The sequence below is a fragment of the Psittacula echo genome (genome assembly GCF_963264785.1).
Source record: "Psittacula echo genome assembly, chromosome: 6".
Taxonomy (NCBI): domain Eukaryota; kingdom Metazoa; phylum Chordata; class Aves; order Psittaciformes; family Psittacidae; genus Psittacula; species Psittacula echo.
In genome coordinates, this window is record NC_137743.1 from 12,503,375 (window position 1) to 12,530,903 (window position 27,529).

The 27,529-nt window shown below is 40.1% G+C and overlaps 1 protein-coding gene across 1 annotated transcript in view; it reads left to right on the plus strand.

Moving 5' to 3' along the window:
• Positions 1 to 27,529, plus strand: part of SORCS1 (sortilin related VPS10 domain containing receptor 1) — a gene marked incomplete at its 5' end in the record, with an annotated part of 298,352 nt that overhangs the window by 266,450 nt on the left and 4,373 nt on the right. The window contains 6 exons of the mRNA XM_080620246.1: positions 5,265 to 5,451; positions 9,378 to 9,511; positions 11,348 to 11,471; positions 12,473 to 12,585; positions 15,320 to 15,451; positions 24,549 to 24,648. Of these exons, the coding sequence (XP_080476372.1) occupies positions 5,265 to 5,451; positions 9,378 to 9,511; positions 11,348 to 11,471; positions 12,473 to 12,585; positions 15,320 to 15,451; positions 24,549 to 24,648 (790 nt within the window). The remainder of the gene's footprint in view (positions 1 to 5,264; positions 5,452 to 9,377; positions 9,512 to 11,347; positions 11,472 to 12,472; positions 12,586 to 15,319; positions 15,452 to 24,548; positions 24,649 to 27,529) is intronic.

Below are 27,529 nucleotides of genomic sequence, written 5' to 3' on the forward strand. Positions count from 1 at the left end.
AATTCACTGCTGAAGTTCCATGAAAATGTATGAACATTGACCTTACCTTCATGATGACACACAGTCTACCAATGTACTTCCAGTCACACAAGTTGAATTATTCTGCATAATCTTGAGAGGCTGTACTTATTGATTCCTGTGGAGCACAAGATTTAGTCCTGTAGAAAAAGCTCATAGCTGAGTTTAGCTAGCATAATTGGCAGTCAGAATGAATGCTTTGATTAGCAAAATTAACTGGTTTGGTGTAGAAAAAGAAGCACATATGAAAAGCATCAAGCTATTTGCTCTGATAAAAGGCACATTTCTGTTTCTGATTTGAAAATGTTAAAAACATCTCTCTGAAAGCAGGAATTTACACAGGAAGGCATGTTCTTCAGTACTTGATCAAGTTGGACTTGTATATCTGTTTAAAATTAACCATATGCTTTAAACAGACATAGGCTAAAGTTATTCCATGTGTAGATGTTCAATTGCAACACAAATATCTTTGATGGATGTTTCCTGGTGGCGACAAGAACATGCCAAAAAGGGTTAATAGAAAGACAGTACAAAACATTAATCCGTTAAGACAATCCAAGAACAGCAGTGTCTATCTCTTGCAAAGGATAATTAAATCTATTATCAATATGTGTAAGGAAGACGCACAAGTCAGTGCATAATTGAAGACTTAAAAATGAAATCTGAAACACAGGAACCAGAATTTAAAACCTTGAACTGTGTTTCACTGTTTAAATAAGTACAAGTATTGGAAGTCAATAAGGAAAATTAATTATTACTGCCCTTTGGGCAAGATTCAGAGAGAATGAGAGAAAATCCATTTAGGTGGTTCTCACATACACCAAAATACTGAGAGTTGCATAAAAGTAATCAAAATGTAAAAGTATTGTTACAAACTGTTCAGGCTACTTCTTGATATACCCTGAGGCAGGAAGCTTCACAGAGTTTTTTTGAGCATCCAGGTCCTGTGTACACTCCAGACTTATTTTGGCAAGATACAGGAAAAATGTGCATTGGGGTAGGAAAAGAGGGGAGGAATCTTTTGCATATGCTTGGAAAACCCTGGATATTTAGTGAGAAAATCCCTTAGAAAACAGTAAATTCCTGATTTACATTTTAGTAACAAATTTATAGGTAAAGGACATAATATGGGAGTTTAGGAAACTTGTTTCTGATTCTCAGGATTTCTTTTCAGGGTAAAAAGAGTACTCATGCTTGAAGTTCAGCATACACTTAAGTCTTTGGATGGACTAAAGCTTTTATAAAGATGGCAGTGTATTTCAGGTTATATCCAAGCTTGTGAATATTGCATATGTCTAGTACAAGGTATAAAATGTTAATCAGAAGTTCTTTCAATTTTTCAGCAGTTGTAATTGGTTGTTGACTAGCTTAGTGTGATTAAGATACAGGAGCTGAATGCAGAGATATCACCAGAAGCAGCCAGCTTGGCATATTTCTCCCTTGATGCCTAAGAGCACTGGCATTAAAGACTTCTTACAATGAAGGCCACAGAGGCTGCCCAAACATAGCGCCATGCTGATTGCACCCATGTGTTTCATTGTGGCTGCAGAAGTAATGCAGGGAACTTTGTGTCTGCCCTAACGGAGCTAAGAGCTTCAGAAAAACTTTATCATGTAATATCAGGCTTGTCAAAATGATGATGAGAAGCTGGAAAAAGCAGCAGGAGAGGTTTTTGCAAGATGTATGTATATGCATCAAACTGTTGCAAAATAAAACTTCTCTTCATAGAATCACTCGTAGAATCACAGAATCAGATTCACAGAATAGGTTAGAAAAGACCTTTAAGATCATCAAGTCTAACCATTACCCCAGGACTGCCAAGACCACCACTAAACTATGTCACTGGAGGCCTCTTCTATACAGGTTTTGATCACTTCCAGGAACAGTGATTCTACCACTTTTCCTTTCTACTACTTTTTCCACATTGGAACAGCAGCCTGTTCCAGTACCTGATCACCTCACTTGGTAAAACAGCCCCTTGCAAGTGGCTCTGGAGAGTTGCCTGAGACAGAGGCACTGAAGTTGATGTTGATCAGGTGGGGGATGTATGGGACAGGTTTTTATTTTGGCTCACCTGCTTTGCCTTCCTTTCTTACTCTGCCTGTGCTCTTAGCTGGCGCAAATGAAACATTAAAACACATCAAAACACAGTCTCTGTTTTCCTGGCATTTTTTTTTCTCCCACTTCCTGAGCTAGAATTTAAAATGTCAACTTTTCAAAATACGGTATTTTCAGTTTAGTGTTACAGCCTGGATCTTTCTGAATGGAAAATGTATTTCCAGTTCACAGGGTTTTAACACAAACCAGGAAAGGCCAAGACAAATGAAAAAGACAGGGGGAACAGCAGCTGAAGCTCTTATCTAATTAGATTTTCAGATGTCTCTGTCAGTATCTTTTCTCCCTAGGGAATTTGAAAGAAAATTTGAAATCTAAATCTTGTGTGCCTTAGAAGTGGCTCCCTTCCCTGGTGGTACCTGTGGGCACTGGGGGTTTCATGGCTATGGACAAAATGAAGACAAGCAAAAAAACATTCATTAGAGCACAGATTTTGACACTTGCAGATTCAGGGGTGTTCTAAAATGTTGTCAGCCCTTTCATCTTCCTCTGCTACCTCAAATATGCAGAGAAATATACTTTGACCTGAAACAGACTTCAACTGTATGACCTTAAATATACTCTGAAAGGACAAAACCAGGAGGGTTTCTGTGGTGGTGCAGTTTTAACCATGTTAACAACAGTATGGTTTTACTCTTTGAAGATATCATCTCTTTTTCAGTAGGAAAAGATGTCTAAAACCCTAGTGGTGATGCACCTAGAAGAATTAGGAGAGCATCTAAGAGTACCTCAGAGATCTGTCTTTGGTCTGAGTCCAGCACCGTGCTTGAAAGAATATATTCCCCCTTTGAAAGAGGTTTAGAGCTGAGGAGCTCATGTATATTCACTTCCTTCTGTGGAGGCATATCCCATTTGATGCTTTCTCTTGTCTTGGTCAAACAGACAGGAGTGCCCAAACCACTGCATCATGTTTGAAACTGCACATTTTCTTTCAAATAACTCAGTTCAGTGAAGGGCATAACTGTACTTAAGACCATCTCCTCTGTTCCCCATGGCTCTTCATGAGGACTTGCCTGGTCCTCTTATTTGATCCTCTGTGTAACACAGGTAGGAGCCCTTGGCTCAGCGATTTGTGTCACAAAGAACGTAAGCAGGTGGTTAAACTTCTAGTAAAGCATGCAATGAACAACTTGCAGAGAGCCTTGCTGAATGGAGGCCTTAGTATTTTGCATTGCTCAAGCACCTTTCTTAGGTTTGACAATATGTCATTGAGAACTCCAGATATTACCCTGTTAATTACTAAGAAAAACTTAGTTGAGAACTACCCAAGGGCAGTCTGGAGCTGAGTTAGCATGCAGTCTAACCACTACAGCTTCAGCCTATAAAAAGAGAGGATCTGGGAAAAATTCTCTCTCTTGCCATCCCTGGGTATAGCTCTGGTCTTCCTGCTTTCCATTCAGGCAAGGACTATTTCTGCCTTCACACCAAGTTATAAAAGACCAAGAGAACATGAGGAATATAAAGCTTATGTTACAATTCCCTCCCATAGTCACACACATACACAAAATTTCCCTTTCTGATGTGGAAACCTGCCTAATGCCAACCTTTTACTTCGGTAGTTTTCATTGCAATTTGGCATGCAGAGGACTGCTTCCCTCTCAAGGGAAAAACAAAACAAAGCCAAAAACCAAACAAAATAATAAAAAAAAAAGAAATCAAGCCAATCAAATCAATTCAATATCCTTTCAGCCAGTTTTATGAACTGCCCTCAGCTATTAATTTACCAGCATTCTTCCAGACAGTGGCAGTTGCTTCAGCGTGCCAGGTTGTGGAATGAACTGCTCCATAGCAACAGCCAGCAAGTGTGAACATAGCATCATGCAGAGCCACTGAGGGCAACATTCACAAGGAGTAAAAATGCTTAAAGTTAGCACAAGGTACGACATCTTACCTAAAAGTGAGAGGATCTATAGCAGCCACATTTGTTATACAGGCCAGTGTAGGCTGTGTTAACTATTCAGCAGTCAGAAACTGCCCTTATCATAGGCATATCACTGCCTTATGATACGAGAAAATGTTACAAGTGTTTCATGTGTGTGTGACATAGGTTATATGGACTTTTGTATGCAAGCATGACTCACTTTTCAGTCTTTTAAACAGGCTTAAAACCAAAAAAAATATTAACAAATTACTTTGTGAAGCAGAATAAAGAAATGGCATTGCTTCCCTCTTTGGGGTTTTAAAAGCCTTTTGGGGTGGGTGGCTGACATAGACTTTGATGAAGCTGCATGTACCAGGCTGGAATTCAGTTTCAGGAGTGGAAGATAGAAGCCTGTTTCAGGATTGTTCTGTTTGTTTCCCAGCTGTGATTTTTCTGTATTTATTGTAATTTATGGCAACAATTCTGAAACATGCTAGATTAGCAGCCCAGGAGAATAATGTCACAAAATGGCATTCTGAGTTACACCACAAACCTACTCTGCTGGGATTATCTCTAGGCAGGAGGAGAAAAGTTTAATCAGATCTGTCAGTTCATTAGCCTTTCCCTTCTGAGGCAGGCACAAAGGGTCCCACTTAGTGTCAGTAGTGTTGGTAGCTGTTCTGAAATAAATACAAATCCAGCTCATTTTAAATCAGGCCACTGAGCAAGTCATAAGCTGCTGTAAGCTGTCATTATCATGTGAGGCTGAAGCAGTTCTTTTGACACCCCATGCCTTTGATATAGTTGACCTTTCCCTGAAGACTTCTCAGTTTTATCTTTCTGCTTTTTATGGTTTTACATACAAAAGCTCACATTGTAGGTTGTTCAAAAGGCTCCCAAAGCAATCTCAATAGCTGCCCATGTCCTGAGTGCTTACTGACATGAACATCATTCCTCTCTACAACTCTGCACCTCACTGAAAGGAAACTCAGGGGAAGGAGGCAGCATACTTTCCAGAAGATCCCCTAGTACCCCTGATGATTGGGAAAGCCAGGGCTACACCTTGGAGGACACCTTCACAATGTAACTGAGTCAGTCTCAAGAAGGGGTCACTTTCTCCTCACTGAATACTGAGCAAGTTGATGGAATGACCACCTTTCTTCTGATAACAGCAGACCTTGTGACTATCCACTGGTTGGTCTAGGTCACCCCACTGATCCAGTCTCTCAAAAGAGCAGAGTTGATTCTGACCCTTTCTCTATCGCCACAGGGAGACCTCCAGAGATCCCTCATTCAGGTGGATTTTGGAGATGGCATCGCTGTGTCATATGCCAATCTCAGCTCGACAGAAGATGGGATCAAACACATCTACCAGAACGTGGGCATATTCCGAGTGACCGTGATGGTGGAAAACAGCCTGGGTTCTGACAATGCTGTCCTCTACCTGCATGTAACATGTATGTATGTTCATACTCACTGTTAGCTGCTGTCAATAATGACATTTGGGGTTTGCAGCTGGGAGCAGAGTGGTGGGGTCTGATGAGTGTTTGTCCTCCAGCAGAGGACTCCAGACTGAGAGGACTCACAAGCAAAAGTGACATTTGCTTTTTAAACTATATTCCACCTCTAATTTTGGGTATTCTAATTTAGGACACCTCAAAGGAGTGTCCAGCCCTTTCTGAGACACACCTTCATTAGCACGTTTACACTTCTAGAAAAACAAAGACATTGAGGATCTTGAATTGCTTTTAGTTTCTACACGTATTTTGCCCGTTAATGAAATACAACCACCTCTGGGATAGAAAACAGTACATTTCAGTTTTTCTGTTGTCATAGGAACCAAAACCATGGTGTTACAGAGTATTACAAGAAAAAATATTATCTTCACATTGCTCTTCTGCTGTTCTTTTTAACCTTTTTATACTTCAGCTCTGATTTACAACTGAAATGTATCTCAAGTCCTTGCATAAAAACAGCAATGTGTATTTTCATATTTATTCCAGCACATGGTTATGAATGCAAAAGGGTCAACCTATTACTGAAATTTTGTAACATCTCTAATGGATTTTGTTTGGAGCATCATTTTCTTTACACAGTGTGTGTGTGGGGGGTTGTCAGTGATTTATGTTTCAACTGTGTGCTTCTGTGCCAGATTTGCTGAAAAAAATTAAAAGGGAAATTCCAAAACTTGGAGTTATTATAACAGGAATGCCACTTACCCTCTACCAAATTAACTCCATGCACTGTCTAGATAATTTAGCACATTCCATATCTTTTAACTCTAGTTTTGGAGTTAATTGATACAGGATGAAAGCAGCTGCCTCTTCAGTGGAAGAGGGCATCTCTTTAACGGTGCACTGTCATATCAACAGATGGGAGCAGTGGGAGGTATAACTGTGGGAGATAGGAGGTTTATGAGGGAGCACTTGAGAAGCAGGAGCAAGAATCTCCCTGAATGCCTCCCTTCAGAAAGACCTTCGGCTGGCAGGTGTCCAGCCTTCATTCTCACTCGTAGTGGCTTTCTGTTTTATAGCTGGTTTAATCTGTTTCTTTTGAGACATTGAAAGCTTAAGAACCATTTTGATTGTTTAAGCAGTAGATGAAATAAACAATATTCTGACACATTTGTGTGATTTAGCAGCTGATAGTATATGTTTCTGTGTTTTGAATAGGTAATGCCAGCATAAGACTTAAAATACTGCATGATCATTGCAGGCAGGCCCAGATTACATGTGCCTGAGCCTCTGCAGAAGTAACAGCTCCAAGGGCTTTGTCTCACCTTTTTCTACATGACAAGAATTAGGGACTTCAAAACAGGTTGCAGACCAAGCATATTGTCACTCAGACTAGCAAGATTGGCTGAAGGCAGAGATGTACAGTAAATCCAGACCCCTCCAAAGCCTAACACCTAAATTCACAAAGTTTCTAAATCCTGTTTAAATGCTTCCATTGCCAGTCAGCTCTTTGCTTGGGGTGTAAAAGCTTAGCCTTTGGAGAGTTTTGTAAAAATGTCTGTCCTTACAATAGAGGCACTGTATTGCTAAGATCCACAGAAGTGTGCAGCCTGAACAGGGGAATGGCTACTAACTGGGTGACGCCTTGTTTCAGGATTAATACATGAGTATGTGGAGTGAGATCTGGTCCTTGCGACACCCTTCTCTCTCTGTAGCCAGCAGCCTTGCTGAGAGGAGAGCTGCAGTCACTGAACCACAGTGCTTGTGATCTCAAACATAAGAGTAAAGCCTCCATCCCATGCCCTTCTCCTCCTGCTGCAGCTGCAGGGCCAGTGCACATCAGCAGTGCCTTTGCTGCACTTGGTCCAGGGATACAGAAATGCAGGTTATTGGAAGGCAGGAGCATTTTGGGGTGGACGGAAAGTAAATTCTATATAAACTGCTTCTCCAGCCAATCATCGGGTTTTGAACTGTCCTGACAGGCCAGAATTTTCCCCTGGAAAGTTAGTTAACGCATTTGCCTGAATGCTTCAGAATAATGTCACCTGTCCAAGTGAGCATCTTGAGAAGCTTTTCTCTTTCTGTTGTCCGGGACTTGTACCCAGTTTTTTCCTGGGGCAGGAGAAGGTTTGTAATCTCCGTAGCCCTGCATGAAGGTCAGAAATTCATTCTCTTCAAACTGATGTGGGAGAAAGCAGCCTTCTAACAAGCTAAGGGCCTATCCAGAGTGAGCTATCCCCATCTGCTGGCCAGATAATAGTTCAGCATTTCAGCCACTTTGACCCATCAGCTATGTGCACAGAAATACTCTGGCAGATTTGGCTTCCTTTAGCTATTCTTTCATGTTCTGTCCTAGCTGACATATGATGAAGGTCCAAGGAGATGCTGGGCACTCTGCAGTGCAGGATCATTTGAGACATGTTCAGAGAAGTTATGTTCAAGTGTATCAGACTTTACACGGGCTCCATTGTCACTGCTGTCGCTGAATCAGGTGTTAGGAAATGTATTCCTTTAGAGGACTGTGCTGACATTGGGCATTTGACAAACATCCCAAAGGATACCTGAGCTGCAAAATATCTATCCTGGCAAATTGCTGTTTTTCGGGTCTCAGTCTTGCTGAAAGCAGGTACAGCCTTATCATGGAAAGGTATCTGAGCAGGGGAATGCCGTTAAAATCATAAGGGTGAAATTCTGGCTCCTCATGAATTTTCAAGAGACTGTTGACTGCTGATTATAAAAGAGAAAATGAGCCATGGGCTGGTCTATAGCAGGCTTTAGTTAGTCTGATAGTGGATAACTCCTAATTGGGTTGCTTCAGGTTAAGCAGTGGCTGTGTCTACAGCTCAGAATAAACTGCATTTCAGTAGTAAGTCAGAAACACTGGTCCTTGTTTATTCTGGCATTGTTTATGCAGTCTGATTTTGAAAAATATTTTCATATCTCTCTGTGCCTGTGTGTGCTGTATAGAGGTATAGGGTGTTTTCTCCAAAATAGGTAGTGTTCCTTTAGGTTGAAAAGCAAGGTCTAAGTGGTGATATGTGCATGGGATATGTCCTGAAAAATCCTCTCCTGAAATATATAAAATCCTTTAGTAGTGCATCTCAACTCCATATGGACAGTTAATCCTCCCAGGTATTTTTTGCTTATCATCACAAGGGAGCTTGCAGATGTAGGACATGTAGGTGTGGCCTTAATTTGTTTAAGAAATCCATATCCCCTGGGGTTTGTTTCTTTTTCTTTCTCTGTCATTGAGGACAATTGCTTTGTTCTCTAAGTAAACAGTCAGAACACATTTTAAAAAATAATCTATAGAACAAGATGCAACAACAAAGGCCCATCTGTCTCCAGAAGATGGGAAATGTGTAACCCTGGGCATAATGTCACTTGTCGAATGAATTATGTTCTGTTTATACTAAAGAAATAAAAGAGTTCATTGAGGAAAAAAAGGGAGTATAAGGTAACATTAAAATTAAGGCACTCAGTGAATAGCTGCCTTCAGATAGAGTTCAGCTGATATAAGCAGATAACACCACTGCTGAAGTTCACCAAATCATGGCAGTTTGCATCAGCAGAGATGCCTCATGACCACTGAAGTGATTTGTCTTGAACATCCTTATGTCTTGCTGGTGAAGGCCATATTCACATAACAGGGCTCTGCCGCTATTGTTTAAGTCATATATAAAATCCCTTAGCATATGATATTCATCCAGTTTTTTCAGGTCCAAATACATGGGTAGCTCTGTTTTATGAGGAACAGATTTAAGCTTTCCTCTCTAGAAACAGCACCAAGCTGAAACATTAACTCTCATGCCACACAGTGTGATCAGGAGGATGTCTTTCCTCTAAACCAGTGGATTTCCCCCAGTTCCATTCTGCCCCAGGTTATTTCAGATGGAGGAGGGACTCACCTACCTCTTCTGTCTCTGCAGGCCCCTTGGAACATGTTCACTTATCTCTACCATTTGTCACCACAAAGAACAAGGAGGTCAACGCCACAGCAATGCTGTGGCCAAGCCAAGTGGGAACACTTACTTATGTCTGGTGGTTTGGGAACAACACGGAGGTTTGTATTCCCTGTGGACTGAGGTCAGAATAATTGTGGAGGAGCTCTCTGACTGTGGAGGGAGGGAGAGAGGGATGTGGGAATGCTTCTAAATAGTCATGCAAGAAAATTATAATCTGGAGACCAAGAAACTAATGATTCTTTCATATATCAATGCTGGAATGCAAGAATTGCTTTGAGTTCGTAGCTGTGACTTAGCTGTAGGATTTATTGCCATTTCATGCAAATTGCCAATATCTTTCTTCCCGCATTTTCATCAAAGTGGAGGTAGTGAACCAAAATCCAGAAGAGTTTCTAAGTATGTTTTTCTCCACCATCACTTCTTCAAAAACAACAAATCTCAGGGATTTTGGTGATTTTTTTGTTTTGTTTTGTTTTGTTTTGTTTGGTTTGGTTTTTTTTTTTAGGAATCCAACCTTTCAAACGGACACTGGTTTTATATCTGGAAGTGACTTTATGTAGCCCTAGAGTTTAAACCTCATTTCTCTGGTGACTAACAAGCGAAGAGACTGCCATCAGCTCTATGCCTCCTCTTAAATATACTGAGTCTAATCCTGAGCCCCCACAATGTATGCTAAACCACAAGTGCAAGAAGACCTAATTATCATGTGCTACTGGTGGATAAAATGGTTCCAAACACACCTCCCTGCCTCTGGGCTCCACTCGGATATGAGAACAGTATGCAACACATTCCACTGCCTCTATGCTTGCAGTGCAGGAAAATCTGCATAGGCAGTATGACTGTTATTTGCATGTCTTTGTGGCTGAAGTACCTGGAGACCCTGACTAGTTTCTGAGGGGAGAAATTCACATGGATTTTGTAGAGCCAGTAGGGACTTTCGACCACACATGGTTATCTTCTGTATAATGCAGGTCCAAGGGTTTCATCAGTACCTTCTGCTCGATTTAACTCTTTGTGATTAAGGCAGAAACTGACTTCTTTTTTTTGGGTTAATAATTCCCCTCGGATGATGTAGAATTCATTGCTTCTTTTTCTTACCTGCTCCCCAACTGTTTCCCCACAGCTAATTATCCTGAGCATTGAACACATGCACTGTGTTTGTAGTCAGAATGTATCTAGCTTCGGTTTCAAGCTGTTGGATCTTGTTATGTCTTTGTTTGTAGATTAAAGAACTCTCAGTACTATCAGAAATTGTCTTCCCCTAGAGGTACTTACAGGCTGTGATTGTCACCTTTTAACCTTCCCTCTGATCTAGTAAGCTCATAAGTGATCAGAGTTGATCTAACTCTGTTCTTGTTGAAGTGAGAGTTTTACTACAATGGCAACAGAGTTCAACTTCATACTGGGTGCTTTGAAGTTCTCACCCAGTTCATTAATAAGCAAAAACATGTTAGACCGCTGCAAGAGGTCACAACTCATTGATAAATTGGTTGCATACCAAAGCAAAGTGAGGGGATCTGTGTCCTCACTAAACACCATTGCTTTCCAAAAATGACATCTCCATGTCTAAGGATAACAAATCTTAATTTGCCTTGTGGTTCTGTCACAACCTCCTTGAGCTGTGGCAGAACAAACAAGTGACTTAGAGCTAGTTCTGGGAAAGGAGTGTGACACCTGAGCACCTGATCTTAAAACTTATCTCCTTTGGAAATTACAAGTACCTCAGTTTAAATTTCGGGAGGACATCCTCATCTGGATTCCTGGGTCCTCCCCAGAAAATTGGCTTCCAAGTCTCAGGACCCTTTCTATGTCTTAAGTTTCCAAGCTGGAATTAACTCCCTAACCCATCCCAATAGGATAGAGAGCCAAACTCATTTTTGCTTTTCATTTCCAGTCAAATTAACTTAATTTGTCTTTTTCTGATATGTTTGCAGCCACTGATCACTTTGGAAGGGAGCATCACATTCACATTTTCTGTGGAAGGGATGAATACCATCACTGTTCAGGTCTCAGCAGGGAACACAATTCTTCAGGACACAAAGACTATTGCTGTGTATGGTGAGTTCTTCCCCCTTCATTTCACATAGGATTCTCCATAGTCAAGAGCTGGAGAGCCAGATTATCTGGCAGCAACATGAGGTCTTTATTCCAGTATGCTTTGAATGAGATGATAAGCTCAGTTCCAGTGTTATCAGTTCAGCATAACATCTCTGAAGGCCACTGGCTGGCATTAGTCTAGACTGGGTTGACTGCAGAACACTGATCTCCTTCCCAGAGCCCTTGCATCTGCTCTATCACTATTTGGTCATCTTTACATAATTGTCAAAATGTTAGGTTGTTCTGCAAGCTGGTTTTCCCCCTTCTTGGCCAGCAGAGGCCTCTTAACTCATGCAAAAGCTGCTTAGCTTGAAAGATAATTCAGTGCTGTGTGCTGTAGTTCTGTACAGAAATCTGTACTGATTTGATACTCTACTCAGGCCTCAGAAGCAGTCAGGGCACACAAATATGTAGTGCAGATGCAGCTTAAGAACCACAGGGAATCTCAGTTTTAGCTTTTTATACTAAGCACATGGTCATAATGATCAATGCAGAATCTCTCTTAGCAGCAACAGAGATTAAGAAGTGTGTTTTTAAAGGCTAGTCCTCTCCCACCATTATCCCTATCCCCTTCCAGTTAAGATTTCAAGTATTTGGGGCATGTCTGTGAGAGTACAATCGCAGCTTACTTTCACAGGGCTTGCCTGCTTCAGAAGTCGGAGAGAGTGTAGCATTTACTTTATGTTCCCAACACAGTTCCCTTTCCATTGCTGTTCATCTATTGAAGTAAGGAGTGATCACCTTTTTCGGTTTCATGGCACTCAAGCAGTGAATCTCTCAGATTCTCCAGATCTCTCAATGAACCTCTGGGACACACTGCTGGATTCTCTGACAGTCTGTGCATCACTGCAGACTATTTAAGTAAAACATGAGCTACAGCAGGTTTCACTAGGTTTTGCCCATTCATTTGGCACTAAGGCATTTTACAGTCTTTACTCATCACCATGTCATTGTATCTGCAGAGCAATTTCAGTCCCTGCGGTTATCATTCTCTCCGAACCTGGATGACTACAACCCAGATATCCCAGAGTGGAGAAGAGACATCAGTAGAGTAGTCAAGAGAGCTCTGGTGGAGGTAAGTAATATGCATAACCTGTGTTACAATCATTCTAATTTCTGCTTTTTGCCTACGTTACGGCTAGATCAGCTGTTCTCTCAAGGCGTCTCTGTTTCTACCAACTATAAAAGGAGACTCAGCTAGCGTTTGAGGACAGAATGCTAAATTTTAGACAGGTTAAATTATCCCATCCTATGACAATCTGCTGCTCACAATCAGCCTTCAATATTCTTTTTAATGACAGCAGATTATGTGGCTGAAGATTTGGATTTCAAACTGAGAGGGTAAAAAAGTCAGAAGAGACAGCTGGGGTTTCTCAGCTCAGTGGAAAAAAGACGGTGAAAGGAACTCTTTGAAACAGGGTTTGTGCTTTGTAAAAATAAAGATACTCAGATTGGAAGGGATACAAGACTTACAGGTATTATTAGTAAACTTATATGGTCATTCATGGCATCATCTATGCAAAGAGACTGGAAAGACGCTGTGCACTAGTCAGGTGCATACAAACCCATCTGGATAGTTTCTGAGATTTTTTCTTCATTTTACCCAAAAGACAGAAGGTGAGGAGGAAAGGAGAAGAAAAGTTTGGAGCTGCTTCTTCTTCTGACTTATTTATGTCTGTATCAAGTATTCAAGGATCTATTTATCTTCAGGATGAATTTCCAGAACATAACTCAATAAAACAAAATCAAGCCGTAAAAAAAAGATATTATAAAACTACAGTACCAAGGCTACATTTGAAAAGCAGAGCAGTGAAAACACAGCCTTTTTGTTGTTGGAGTAAAAAAGAAATAATAAAATTGATAGCTAATTATCCCTCTCTATATAGCTAAATGATTCAGCTTAAATAAGCCTTTGTGAAAAGTTCCTGTAAAAATTAAAGATAAAACCAATAGATTTCTACAGCAATTAAGTAAACTGTATAAAAATGAGTTGAATAACTAAATAATTCAATAGGAAATTATAGCTGTGTTATAGAATTTTTATGAACTTTTATTAAAGTATTATATTCTTATTACAAAGTACCATAGACTTGGATAAAAATTCTGCATAAGAAATTACAGTTCTCTACTAAAATCTCTGAGTGTAGGGATGATCGCAAAATATCCTATTTTGTATTATGATCATTATTATTTGCTCACATCATTGACTTTCTGAGTCTTGTCTCCCACTTTTGATGAATGCACAAATGAACTGAGTAGATAAGCCAAAAAATCTTCCAGACCAAAAAAAAGTAAAAATCATTCCCAGCCTCTGAAAAGGAAGACTTTTTTAACTGGTAATACTGTGTCTATTTGTTGACATCTTAGAACAACCTGTTAGGCAAGCACAAATAATGCAAGCCCTGGTTTCACAGAATACTTGGAAAGAATGTATGAGACCTTCATGTTGTTATAGTTCTTCTGCATCCACATTAAAAAAAACCCAAATCAACAACAGCAACACTACATGCTTTTCCTTGGTGTGCTGTGGAGGGGAAGGGTTCCCTTTTCATAGCTCCACAGGGTATTCCCTGAACTGTCAGCAGTCACACATGGGATGGCCACAGACTCAGCTCAGGCAATGGTGATTTATAATCAGGTTTGCTGCCTCCTTGTCCTCCATCCATCGTTTCCTTCAATGAGCAGCTGTTCCAAGACTTTGCTTTTGAACCACTAAGGAGAAGAATTCATGAGGTTTAGGTCTAATTAATGTCTGAGAGAGTTGCAAATCCTAACTGCAGGGAAATGTCTGTGTTGCATCCAGCTGCTGTGGTCTGTCTTATATCTGAGAGCACTTTTGTTTTAAAAGTGATCTACTAAGTTCAGCACTTGGAATCAAGATTTAAATCAAGATCTCAAGATTTAAATGCATTTGCCAGATGATCCACAATACAAAGAGTCAATGGAGGAAGATATGGCAAACTGTTTCTCCTCCTTTCAACTCACAAAACTTCCTGAAGGCCAAACTAGCTCCTTTCTGTAGAATAACTCTGCAACCTGGTTGTGTAATGTCATGTTACCAGCAGCCTAAACGCACAACCAGACATGACCCTGGTTGTGATGCCTGTGGGGTACTTTTTTCTGAATTTTGGCTAATTTGTGTTGAAGAGACCTTTGAGTTTTAACTGCTTACATGAGATTTTCAGCCAACAAGAGAAAAAAATAAAAATTTGCAGATTAATACAATCTTTAACACTTAAAAAATACAAAAAGGTCCTCATTAACTTGTAGAATTGACCCAGGATGTGAACTATTAAGAATGCATTTGGCTTGTGAGATTCAAACTTGATTCATCATCTTCTCTCTCCCTGAGTCTCCGCAAAGCTTTTAAGATGTTTTGGCTAATCATACCTCTAAAATGCAGCTCTGCCCACATATTCTTGCCCAATAATATATGGCTTCTTACAGCTGACTAAATGAACAACCTTGGGGACTAACTTGGTATACTCAGGTAACTTTAAAATAGCTAAATTTAGACAAAGCAAATCATACCGTATTCAACTGTTAATTACGAGCTCCTTATAGCATGCCTAATTATCACTGTTGCCTTAGGACCCTGCATATTTTACTGGAGAATGGCAAAATAGCTTAGATCAGGAAATCATGAATCCCTGACATTTTACCTGCAGTAGATTTTAACAAGATTTTCCCTGTTGTACCAGATATACCCTACATCATCTGTATGAGTACTGTGATGCCTTAGCAAAGAAGCTCTCAGCATTCAGTGCCATCCCCAATGTTTATCCGACCATTATTTGTCTATGTATCAGGCAACAGGTATTTCAAGCAAGCATATTCTGGTCGCAGTGCTCCCTGGTCTACCCACATCTGCTGAACTCTTCATTTTACCATATCGAGATGGCGCAGGAGAAAATAAAAGAACATCAGCAGACCTACAGCAGGTATTGTGTCTATTACATGGGGAATTGTGTGTTTATGCATCTGTGAAATAGCCTTTTTTGAATTTCCAAGAGAAGTGAGAAAAAATAATTGTGGTACAAATGCATCTGATTGACTGGGGTCTAAAGAATGACTGTGATACATACTCCATCCTCTTTGGGATTTTTTGTTAGGGTTTTGTTTTGTATTATTTCAATGTTGTCTTTTTTTTTTTTCTTCAAAACACTGGAAAAGGTTTGGGAGCTGTATTTAGGAGGTGAGATTCCTATTTGCATTCCCTTAGTAATAAATAAATTGGCATACATTTGTATGATGTCGTGTCCTTAGAAGTTTCATTCTACTTCATGGAAGTAGGAAGAAGGCAGGAAGGATATAAGGCATGACTTCTGCCAACATGAACTGAAGTAGCCTCCTAAGGCAAAGTTTATGAGGCTGTTAAGAGTCTAGAAAGCACTAAGGACAAAGCTGGGTGGTAGACCTGGGCAGATTGAATTGTTACTTTAACGCACAGAGATGGGGGTGGATTATCTGCCTCCCCTCTTAATGAATACTGGTAGTGGGGTTCAGCCACTATAGATTGTTTTCTCTGTGCAAGGCTGAAGTGGCTTGTGTCAACTGGAGGAGCATATCACCTGCAGACACAAAAGATCGTGCCCACCAGGTGGGCCAAGCAGGGCTTAAAGATAAAACACTGTGCTGGGCAAAAATCCTGGAATATCTCAGTCTATTACCTCATATTCCAAGTGCAAAGATAACTATGCCTGAATATCCATGTTGGTGTGGACTATATAAGTATTGGGGTATAGAGGGTGTCAGCAGCTCACAAATAACAGCTTCAGTGCTACAGTGAAATCCTTAGCATTACTGGATGCCAGCTGCTCCACTGGATGGCGCAAGGGTTGTAGCATTTCTCTTTGGATTTGTCCCTCAATTTGTGAATCAATGAAGTCTTCCCATCAGTGCACGTATCAACAGTATTTTCTTCTTTTTGTATTCTTGTCTTCTCATAGCCTTTTCATATGCCTGACCTGTTACTGCCTGTTGCTGCTGCCTCTTGTGTGGTCTAAAGCCCTGTTAACTTAGTTGTGGGCCTCAAACCTTTAGGTAACCCATATCCTTAAGCTTTCCCCTGCTCAGCATCCTTAGCCATCGTCTTTTATTGACAAATGACTTCCCTCTGTGATTTTCACCACCCATGTACTAAACAAAAAAATGGAGATTTACTGCTCTGCAAAATCTTTCCTCCCTTTTCTTCTTCATCCTCCTTCTCCTTTCCTCCATCACAAACTGGCAAGGAAGCCAGTCCATAAACTTTCAAATTTACAGCTGACCTTGGCCCCTCTGGCACTCAGCAGCTTATTGTATTTTGCCAGTTACTCCCTCTCTTTGCCCCTTTCTTTCTTCCACCTGTACAAATGGAGTCTCTGTGGCTGTGGAGAAAGGAAGCCCTGACAGTGGCCTCATGACCCTTTTTATGGACAAGAAAAAAATGTAATTTTCAGTGGGACTCCAGCAACTTCTCTGGCATCCTGCAGGGTCCAAATGGTAACCTTTGAAGAGAAACTATTTCTGTTTTGCAGCTCGCTGTTTCTTATGGAGAAGTATCCTCCCTGCTCCCATCAGGATGATCAGAATGTTTTTCTTACTAGTCTGCAGCTCCTGCCTTCCCCTTCCTAATTACTTCAATAGAAAATGGCATTATTTTCAGTGGGAAGGACTTAAGGAGGGCCTCAAAAGGTGTCTTTGGCCTCAGCTCTGAAGCATATTCTGTTACTGTCACTGTTTTGTCATCCATTTGGCCTGTGATCCTTCACTATCCCTTTCCCAAAGTGTTTCAGAGAAACTTCTCCCTGTGCCTGAAGTCACTGGGATGAGTACTGAGAGCAGATGCTTTTGCTGATGGCAATTTATTTTGCTTCTTAGGTACTTTATAATGTGTAGTGTTCTCTTCCGGTAGGAACAGAAATCTGTTTTGTGTTCATAAGCAAGCAACAAGCTATTCAAAAGCGCATATATGAGTTTGTGGATTTGCAGGTGCACACCCAAAGGGGTTATATTTCTGTATGATTTTTTCTAATTTGGAAGAGAAACTTTATACGGGAACAAAATGGAACTAGTTTGCACAAACACTGCAATAGAATAAGGTTTCTTAAGGAAGCACTTAATTATATAGGTCTTTTTTTTCATGGTGGTGTATCACATGTAGAAGTTACTCTCCAAACCTGACACAAACCTGGTGAGCCTATCCAGAGACAAAGTGACAAATAGTTTCTGTCCCTGGAAAATGTGCTGTCAGAATAAATCAGTTGGAAAGGAGTTGCAGAAATCAGTGTTTCTATTCTGCAAAATCCCTTGTATCAGTATCCAAGGAAGGGAAAACCTAACTCATTGTCAAAATCAAAAGTTAGTTAAACTGAATGAAATACCACAGAAGGACAGAAAACCTGCCATGCGCACTGTAGGCACAGATTTACCAGGAGAACGGATTATGCTATAGACACCTCCTTTTCCCCTCTTACTAGAGCCTCCTAAACTCAGCACATATACTTGTCATCGTATGATATGGGTACAGGGATACAGGATACAGCCTTGAATCCACCATATTCACATGCTAGGTACCAGAACAGAGGCAAGGGACACTGTGGTGTACACTTGGTTCCCCTGCTTCATTTCACAGTAACTGAAGACACAGTACCTACGTGCTTAAAAATGTAGAAATAATTGGCAGTTGCAAATCGAAGCTGCTCTTCGATTTTCATGTTGTCACTACAACACCACTAAAATATCCCAAATTTTAGAGAAACAGCTACCCAGATTGCCATTGGCCACCTAGGCTGGCATGCAGTTATTACACCATCTTTATGGACAGGCTTGTTGAATGTGATGATTACAGAACTCAGATCCACTGCTTCAGAAGCACTGAATTCTTTCTCTTCAGTGAAGGACAAGCCTCTAATTAGTTGCATTTCAAGTAATTTTTGAGTAGTTTATAGTACTATTCCAATTCAAAATTAATGTGTAAGAATATATTCTACTTAAAATTCAGTAGAGGGCAGTGATACAAATGCACAGATTCATACTCAGTTTATTTCAGTGTACAGTTTTACTCAATAGGAAGATTCTGAAGGCCTGTCTTATACTTTTCACAAGTTATATTCTTCTTGTTTTTTAGTGGAGACTTTTTGTCAAACATAGCGAACATATCTGCTGTTAGTCAAATGAGATGTAAGCAGAAGATACGTGAGAATTCTAAAGTGATGTTTTCGCACCAAATCAAGGTTTCCGTGTTTTCTTGTGTTTCCCTTTAATTCTCCATTTGCACGCTTTTACTTTTCAAAATAACTGTAAAAGCAGAATGCAAAATAGAAGTAGGAGCAACCTGTTAATGGCGTTTGAGGCCCTTAATTTTTTCTCCGGGAAGAGCTACCGGCAAAGTGGCAAGCATGATGGAGTCTTTAGCAAACAGCAACACCAGCTGATTGGTAGCCAACTGTGCTCAACATGTTGCAGCTGTGGCAAGTATCTGTATCCAACCAAAGAGATGGAGCATGACATGGATAACTGAATATCAAATGGGCAGTGATGAACTGCAATGTGATACCTCTGGTGAATTTAACACTGTGGAGAGTGGCATTCAGGAAGCCTGTATGTGTATGCATCTTAGGATTCTTCCCTTAAAGCAGATTTAGTTTTACTTCTGCTTCTTTGTAGCTGATGGAGCTTCTACCTTTTTTTTTTTTTTTTTTTTTTTGGTATGTATTTCTTTCACTCACTCTCCTAAGCTTGAGTATTTTAGCATATTTACTTTCACTACTTTTCTTTCCTCTGATGTATTTCAGATATGCCTGCTATCTAAATATTTTAGCAACAAGATCATGACAGTAAACACCTTCAAATCTTAACGGAAAATGGTGCCAATTGGTCATGGAAATTAAATTCCAGGCAAAGGGGTAAATCATCTAGTGTTTACTAGTGAGAGATTTTTTTAACATCTGTACCTTTGTATGCAGACCATCTTCCACTGGGTGCTTAGGGAAGGTTGGGACAGTCTTTAAGAACTAAAGGCAGGTGTGGAAAGAATGAAATAATATGAACCAGAAGACCTTGTACCAAGGGATCTTTTCCTTAGCCAGCTGTTCTTGATCAGCTGCTTATGTGCTGTAGAAGAGGCTGTCTATATAGCTTGTCTTAATATCTTTGAGTTGACTCCTGCCATATGGCTATCAGCCCTCTTGCCTTCTCATCTTTTGCTCAGTGTATGGAGCAGCCCTTGATTCTCAAGTCTCCTTCTGATCACCTTTGTTCATTTAAAATGGATCCTGGCTTTTATGTCCAGGTTCATATCTGCTGGTCAGGTCTTGTCCCAAAGTAACATAGGGACATCCTTTGCTTTGCTCTCTCGCGGTATCTCTAGATATTAATGGCAACTTGAATTTAGTATCTGTCTTAAAAGATCTCAAGAAATTCCTGCTGGACCCTCTAAGTCAGTGATTATACTCTTTTCAGTGCTAAGCAAGCAAACTTTGGAGGTCTCATGTAAAGTAAACAAGATTATGCAGGGTGAGTGGCACAATTTAAAATAATTCACATTTGCCCTGACTCCTGATTCACTTTTTTAATGCCAGTTCAAGTTGTTTCCTACCAATCAATGTGCATAATTCTTTCCTTAGTTGTTTATTGATTTACTCAATGAATTGAAGTGTAACAGTCATTAGTTGAGATCCTTGCACAGTATGTGTAAAATTATCTAGATTCCTAGCTGGTACGTACTGGCACAGTTGAATCACATTCAATTAGTCTAAACCAATTTACACCAGAGGTTTCAAAATTCAATAAGGGTATGGGAAATGACCTTCTGAGTGATAATTCTGCTTCTTGATGCACATGGTTCTTTCACAGTCCTGATTCTGACAAAATGCTAAGAGAAGCCAAATTAATTTTTGTTTTGTTCATTTTTAAATTGGAATCTCTTTTTTTTTTCCCTTCACAAATTGTCTGTTATTATTATTCATTATGTGTCCTTTGATGAAAAATGGTACATGAAGAATGGTTTCTGTTACTGAATTATTTTTGCACATCATGCTTAATTCTGCAAATGAAGCAGATAAAGTCAATGAGGCTCAGTTAAGGACCAAAACTAATTCTGAAAGCTAATTATTTTCACAAGGGAGACTCTTGAAGACTATAAATTAGGAGGTTGCTATTCTAAGAAGTTTAGTCTTCAGCTTAGTTGCATCTCCAGGAGTGAGAGAGGAACAGGGATAGCCTGAGGCCAACCTGCTTCCTAATTGAAGGTCTAGCTGTTCGATTGGTGCATAGCTATTTTTTTAAACAGGCCGAAGTATTTTGATATTTCCTTACTTGCTTTTTAAACAAAAATGCATCCATGGTACTGCTTTGAATGCAGAAATAAAGGGAGACACAAGACCCAAAACATTTCCCATTGAAACCTTTTCATTACCTTGGTGACTAAGATCAGGCTTTGTGTGGAGATTTACTTCAGAGATGCTTTATGTTATAAACAAATTAAACGAGTCAGAACCACTCCTGGTTAAAGTCTGATAACTAAGTTAGAAATAGACTTGATACAACAAGAAAAGCCAAAGAGAGGCACTTCTCCAATCTCAAAGTGAGTGTCATGAGTGATCTGCAGTTCATAGATCCCCTCAGGACCATGTGAGGACCGGAAACATTGTCAGGGTCAGCTTTGGAGAGCAGTATACGATTGCTGTGGCCCCTTTGGCTGTGTGTAACCTGCTTGTTGACTTCAAATAATGATGTTTATAAACCTTTGTGTATGGTTTCTATTTCAGATACTTTTAGTTTTAGAAGTACAGAAATGAATTTTTCTCCCTCTCTCTATACTGTCTATATGTCTATTTCGAAGAGAATCAGACTTTCCACATAAAGGAAAATGAAAATATTGTACCAAGCAAGTAAACATTTTAAAAACATGTCTGAATGCATCTGTTCCTCCCTCAGAAGTGTGTGTCAGGAATCTCCAGAGCTGCCTGAGGAAGACAGATGTCTGAATCTCACAAGAACTTCTGGTGCTTTTGAAAGTCTCAGTCTGTTACTCATTTTTTGACTTGTTCAGATTCCATAAAGACTCAGGCAAAAAAGCTTGCACCCAGAAAAGCCACTGGGAGAGTGTATAATTAATTGAGCCAAGGAAATCTGCTGTATACTCTCAGAAGCATGAGCAATTGCTTCCTGTTTTGACACATTGCAGATAGTCCTGGAACAGTGACGGCTATTTCAGGCTTCTGATGAGATAATGATGGTTTCAGGCAGAAATAATTTTATTCTGAGTTGCATTTATATAGGGTATAATACAATGAAGTCCTCATTCATGATGAGGTAACAGTGCAATACCATAATAATAAACTTCAGTTGTGATTGTTTCTCTCTCCCTTTCTTCCTTTTTCTTGCTACCACTCCTATTGCCTCTCCCTTTCCTATTCTTTTTCATCAGCTCTTGAGACAAGAACATTGGTTGAGCTTTCTCTCACATACTCAGTTCACCTGCTGGGAGGTTTCCACAGCACCTCTCAGCTGTAATGTAAACATTGCAGCTTAGCAATTACATGACTGTAAAGCATTACTGTAAACAGTGCTAGCATTTTGCCCTTTTCACTCGGCACTGCGGGAGTCCTCTAGCAGGCAAGGTGAGATCTCAGTGTTCCTTCATGTCACTGGTGCCCAACAAAGTCTCTGGTCCCTTCTCATGCTGACTTTCTCAAGCTTCTGCTATGCTTCCATTTCTTGTCCAAATCTTTGATGAAACCATTCTCCAATACTAGATAGCAATATTTGCTAGCTGCATTCTCAGTTATACATCACGTTAAGACTCTTTCTGTCTAGAAGGTATCATGTATGGTTATTACCATTACTATTTCCTTGACCATTTTGTGTAGCTATCACAAGGTTTTGAAGAGGGTATGGCACAATGTGGTTGGCTTTTTTCTTCAGTTTACTGTCCTGTGGTGGCTTTTTTTTGAGGCTCAGTTCCCCCAGCAGCCTCAGGACCTCAGAGCAGAAAGGAACATAATTCTTGCAGGGGTATGGAGGTCGTATTTAGGACTGGAAATGGCCAGAATATTTTTCCATTTCCACAAGCCATTAATGTACCTGGGTTATGGCATGTCGATCTGCATCTGTTGCTCCAGTTTTAGAGATGAAGCACTCATTATATTCGTCAATCTTGGTTATTAATATGCTAAAATTCTTAAAGAGGGATATAATTTGCTTCTCAGGCTTTCTTCATGTACTGCTCATCTTTGTGTCACCGTCCCTGCTGCTCTGAGCTCAGCAGATGGCTCTTTGTAAGCAGGTGGTATTTTTTTCTTGCTATTGGAAGAAATATATTTACTGCTTATTCTGGCACCCATAAAAAATCGTAAACTTTAAAGAGATATATTAAAAAATATAAATAAAATGCCTGTAAGAGTTATTGCCAAATTGATATTGTACCAAAGGCACCTATTCAAGTGATCAGCAGCCAGAAATGAAGTGTATAAGCCAAGAGTATTGAAAGAGCCATTAAGAATGTTAGAAAAAAAAATAAAAAGGACAGATAAATCTCATACTCTGATGAATGATAGCCAGAGAACATCTAATCATATCTGGGTAGAGTTTACTGAAATAACTCAACCAGACAAAAATGAAGAACATGAAAAAGATGGTGTTAAAAATTATTGGAATGTTCTTTTTCTCTGACAATTTTTCATTAATCTTCAAGATGGAGTAAGAATTTATTTAAAACAAATTAAATTAAGCGGCGAGCACTAGAATACAGTTCCTCTTGATCTTGGTATGGATATAAGAGCATATTGTCAGCAACTGCATCATAAGCGTTATGGGGTGCCAGTGGTTTCTCTTTGCAGTTTTCCCACCACTTTTCCCTAATAAAGCAACATGCAGAACGGTGGCTATGTTCAACTGGAAAATTGGTCACTGCTGAAAGAAAATATGAAATACATGAAACATCTAACAAATGAAACTAAAGAAACACAACAAACTACTGACACCATGTCTATAGGCTTCCATTCCTTGATTCATCTGTCTGGACTTTTTGCTTTTAATGGCAACATGCCTAGAACTTCTTGGATGTAATTAAAAGTGATATGGAGATAGTGGCTCTGTGAATATTGTGGCAAACTGACTTAAAAAAATGAATGTTTACCAACAGATTGGACCAAAGTTGGCTTCCTCACTCTGCAAATACAGATTTCATAGGATCTTGCCTCAGCAAATGCTCATCTTTTCTTTTGTGTTCTTTAAGGAGGAGTAGCCTGATTCATTTCTGCTAAAGCTCTTGTCATCAGAGTTATGGTAAAATAATCTTGTGATCTAAAAGCTCTGTGGAATGTCTCTCCTATGAAAGAGAGAATATAAGAGTATGTTCTCTCTGTGTGTGACGCATAGGAATAGATGGAACATGGGTTTTGTTCAAGCCACGCTATGTAGTCAGTAAATGCTTTCAGATTTGAGCTGGGTTTGGTACATACTTACAGATTAGGGATCAGCTGGCTTGAACTCACAGCTTCATGAAATTAAATTTGGTTTTAGGACTTGAAATTAAAGTGCAAGCTGGGGTAAAGACTTTTTGATTCAGGTGTATCACGTGTTATGAACATGCTGTAAGATCATGGAGCTGGCCATTCAACAATCAAAATGTTATTTGTAATGAGTGAATGAGTGTTACCAATTGAAATGCTTTTCTTTGCTTGAATAGTAAACGTAATTCGCCTATGTGCTGTTGCTGGCTGGTCCTGCAGATACTTGTACTTGGGCGCATAATGTTCCTTTGGGACTCAATTCCCTTTTGCTGATGGGTTGCTCTTCCAGAGGCGTGACAGGGCAGCTTGTTGCTATCAGTTATTGCTAACTGTATGCAAACTGCTCGAGACATAGTGCTAGCAGATGTTCAGCTTTCACAAACTCCCTCTCTGTAAAGTGATAGGAGATTGTGCTCGCAAAGTCTGGTGCCCCTGCAAAGTCTTTGCTTTGCTTTCAGCTTCATTCCTTACCACCTACTGGCAATTTAAACCAATGATCAAGAAACAAATGCATTTCTTATTTTCTCCTTTTTTCCAGATTTCAGAAAGACTGATCCAGAAACTGAACCAAAACCTGGTCCATTTTGAGTTGAAGCCAGGAGTTCGAATCCTTGTCCATGCTGCCCATTTAACAACAGGTCAGTATCCTCTTCTGTGTACACCCTCTGTTGCATCTAGCACAGCCAGCAATATATTCCTTGATGGCAGCAGTGTGCTACCACCTGTATTTTAAACATTTTTTACTTTTATGTTGCAATAACAGCTCAGTGTATGGGCAGACATTAAAATGCCTGCTCCACCTCCCCTTTCTTTATCATGCCAAAAAGATATAGTGGCTTTGCCTTTGCAACTAATCCTTTTGTTTACTGATGTGCAAGAATTTGCTGCTGTTGATGGAAATGCAGTATGAGTAGAAATGCATACTTCTGGGCTGCCTCTGAAATATTCAACAGCTGAGTAGTACCATGGCATATTCAGCCTGGATCACACAGTGCAAAGGTCACCAGCTATCCCTGGATTTATTTTAGAGTCAACAAACATTCTAAGCCACTAAGCACATTTCAGGAGTTGTTCAGCAATCTGAAAGACTAGAATCAATTTACATATTGCACAAACATAAAATTAGGCATTTTGGACTTCAACTAATCCTATATCAAAATGAACCATCTCCACAGTCCTGATATTTAATTACACGAGTCTCTGTCTATTCTGTATGCTAAACCCTCATTTAACAGCACAAGCCCTGTTTAACAGGAGATAGGATTTATTACAAGAGATAGGAGGGTGGTGAGGCACTGGAACAGGTTGCCCAGAGAAGGTGTGGATGTCCATCCCTGGCAGTATTCAAAGCCAGGTTGGATGGGGCAGTGGGGTTGGAACTAGATGATCCTTAAGGTCCTTTCCAAGCCAAACCAGTCTGTGATTCTAACAAATCTATCCCCAGGAGTTCCTTTTCTCCAGGAGCTGCTGATAATTCTGATCAGTTGGTATCATCTTCTTTCCTTAACATGCAAATTAAAAGCCTCAGTTTGCTTGTACTGGCAAAATGGCTTTTTATGGTGTGAACAGGTCTGCCCAAGCTGGTGTCAGTCCACGTGAATTTTCAACAATAACCAATGATTCTATCTGTACTTTTAGAAAATGCTCAGTGCCCATCTCATAAAGGAAACATATCTAAAAGCATCTTAATGTGAGCTTCAAATACAGCGTTACCTGCAGAGGGTGCTTGGCTCAGACATGCTCTTTGTGCTAACCAGAAATGCACATTTTTGTTTGTATTTACACACATCCCAGGAATGAGTACTTTTTGACCATAATAGATGCAAACACACATTTGTGTAGGTGGGCTTTGTGATATATCTCTTCGAAGCCACTGGTGAGATATGAGTGATTGCAGTAACAGGCTTCACAATGTCTTCTAGGAACACTACAGGATTTTGTCTCTTGCAGAATTATGATTCAGTAAGAATTCAAAATGAGTCTGAACTGCCAAACTAGATATTAAAAAGCCCAGAGAGCCGCAACTGTAATGTCTTTGAGGAAATATGGGTCCTTATCAAGCTTCAGAGGTCATGACTTAGTTCCCCGTCTAAATAAAAGGCCCGATTTCACAACATCAAAACTTGGGAATAGTTTAGAATTTGACAAAACACCAAAAGAGAGATTTACATCACTACTGAAAAGTATTGTTTTGGTTGACAAGGAAGAATTGTCGTTTTGAAATCCGATTCTATAAATAAATAAAATAAAGCAAGGAAACCTGGAACACAAGCCAACACTAGAATCAATCTCTAGAAAATGTGATCCAAGGGGAAACACATGATGCAGAAGTTCTGCTCTGGTCCATGGTATCCCTTCTTTCTTAGCCTTTTCACTATGACTCTGTGTTGAACTCTGGGCAGCTATGGGCTGATGTTGACGAAACCACAAAGCTCAGCATTTGTTTTTGTAAGCGCACGTGTATGTATACATATGCCTACATTTATGTTCCCATGCCTCTCTGCACAAAAGTGCAGTTATCTAAACTAGCTTGGTGTGGATATTCAAGCAGGACCTGTAGAAATGAAAGTCTGTGTGATGTGAGTTGTATGTGAGCATGTGCCTTCCCTAGAGCGCAAAAGAATGACAGGCATTGGCCTCAGCACATTTCACACCTCCTTCTACTTTGTTCAGGCCACACTGAAGGGTGGATTATTTACAGCAATTGTGGGCAACAGATTGCAATCCACTCATCATGTTTATTCCTTCTCATGAAAAACACCTAAGCAACAACAATGTTCCCAACCCAACAGACAACAACCTCAATTCTAAGGCAGAGTAAAATATGCTAATATGCCTCACAAAGCAGTTAGATAGGTGTTTATTACCAGGCTGTCAGTACAGCATCATAACAAGAACATTGATGCTGAGTCTGAGTCGGTCAGATAGCCAATTTGTCATCCCATGGAACTGCAGAGACCCACAAAATACAGACGCAAAGGAGGATAGAGTAGAGGTTTGTGAGGAATTCCTATTAATAGATCATTTAATCCCAGTTCCTCACCTTCCTGAGGATAACCTGTTTGATGTGGGAAGGAGGAATCTTTTTACTTCTCTTTCGGCTTTATCAGGCTGAGTGTGACAGCTGAAAATGTGCATGTGGTGTGTGTGGCTGAGTATTGCTTGTGTGTGCGTTTTTTTGTGTCTTCTGGCTCTGTTTTAGGATGAGTCTGTTCAGTGTATGTGAAGGGGGAGAGAGGAAGAGGATGTGTATGATGGGTATGGTTCAAGTTAACTTTCAGTGCCTTGCAGAGGAAGGCACTACCTACACTTTGTTCTGTGTGTGTGATGCCAGATAGAGACAGTCGGTGAGGCTGTATCTACTGTGAACATTAGCCCTGTATAATGGCACAGCTACAGCTGCATGTCTGACTGCAGTATGTGTTATTACTGTCTGCATGAACAACTGAGACCGCTGGACCTATATGTGTCCTTTTTTGGATACTAGATGCCTTTCAGTTTGTGTGTGTGTGTATGAAT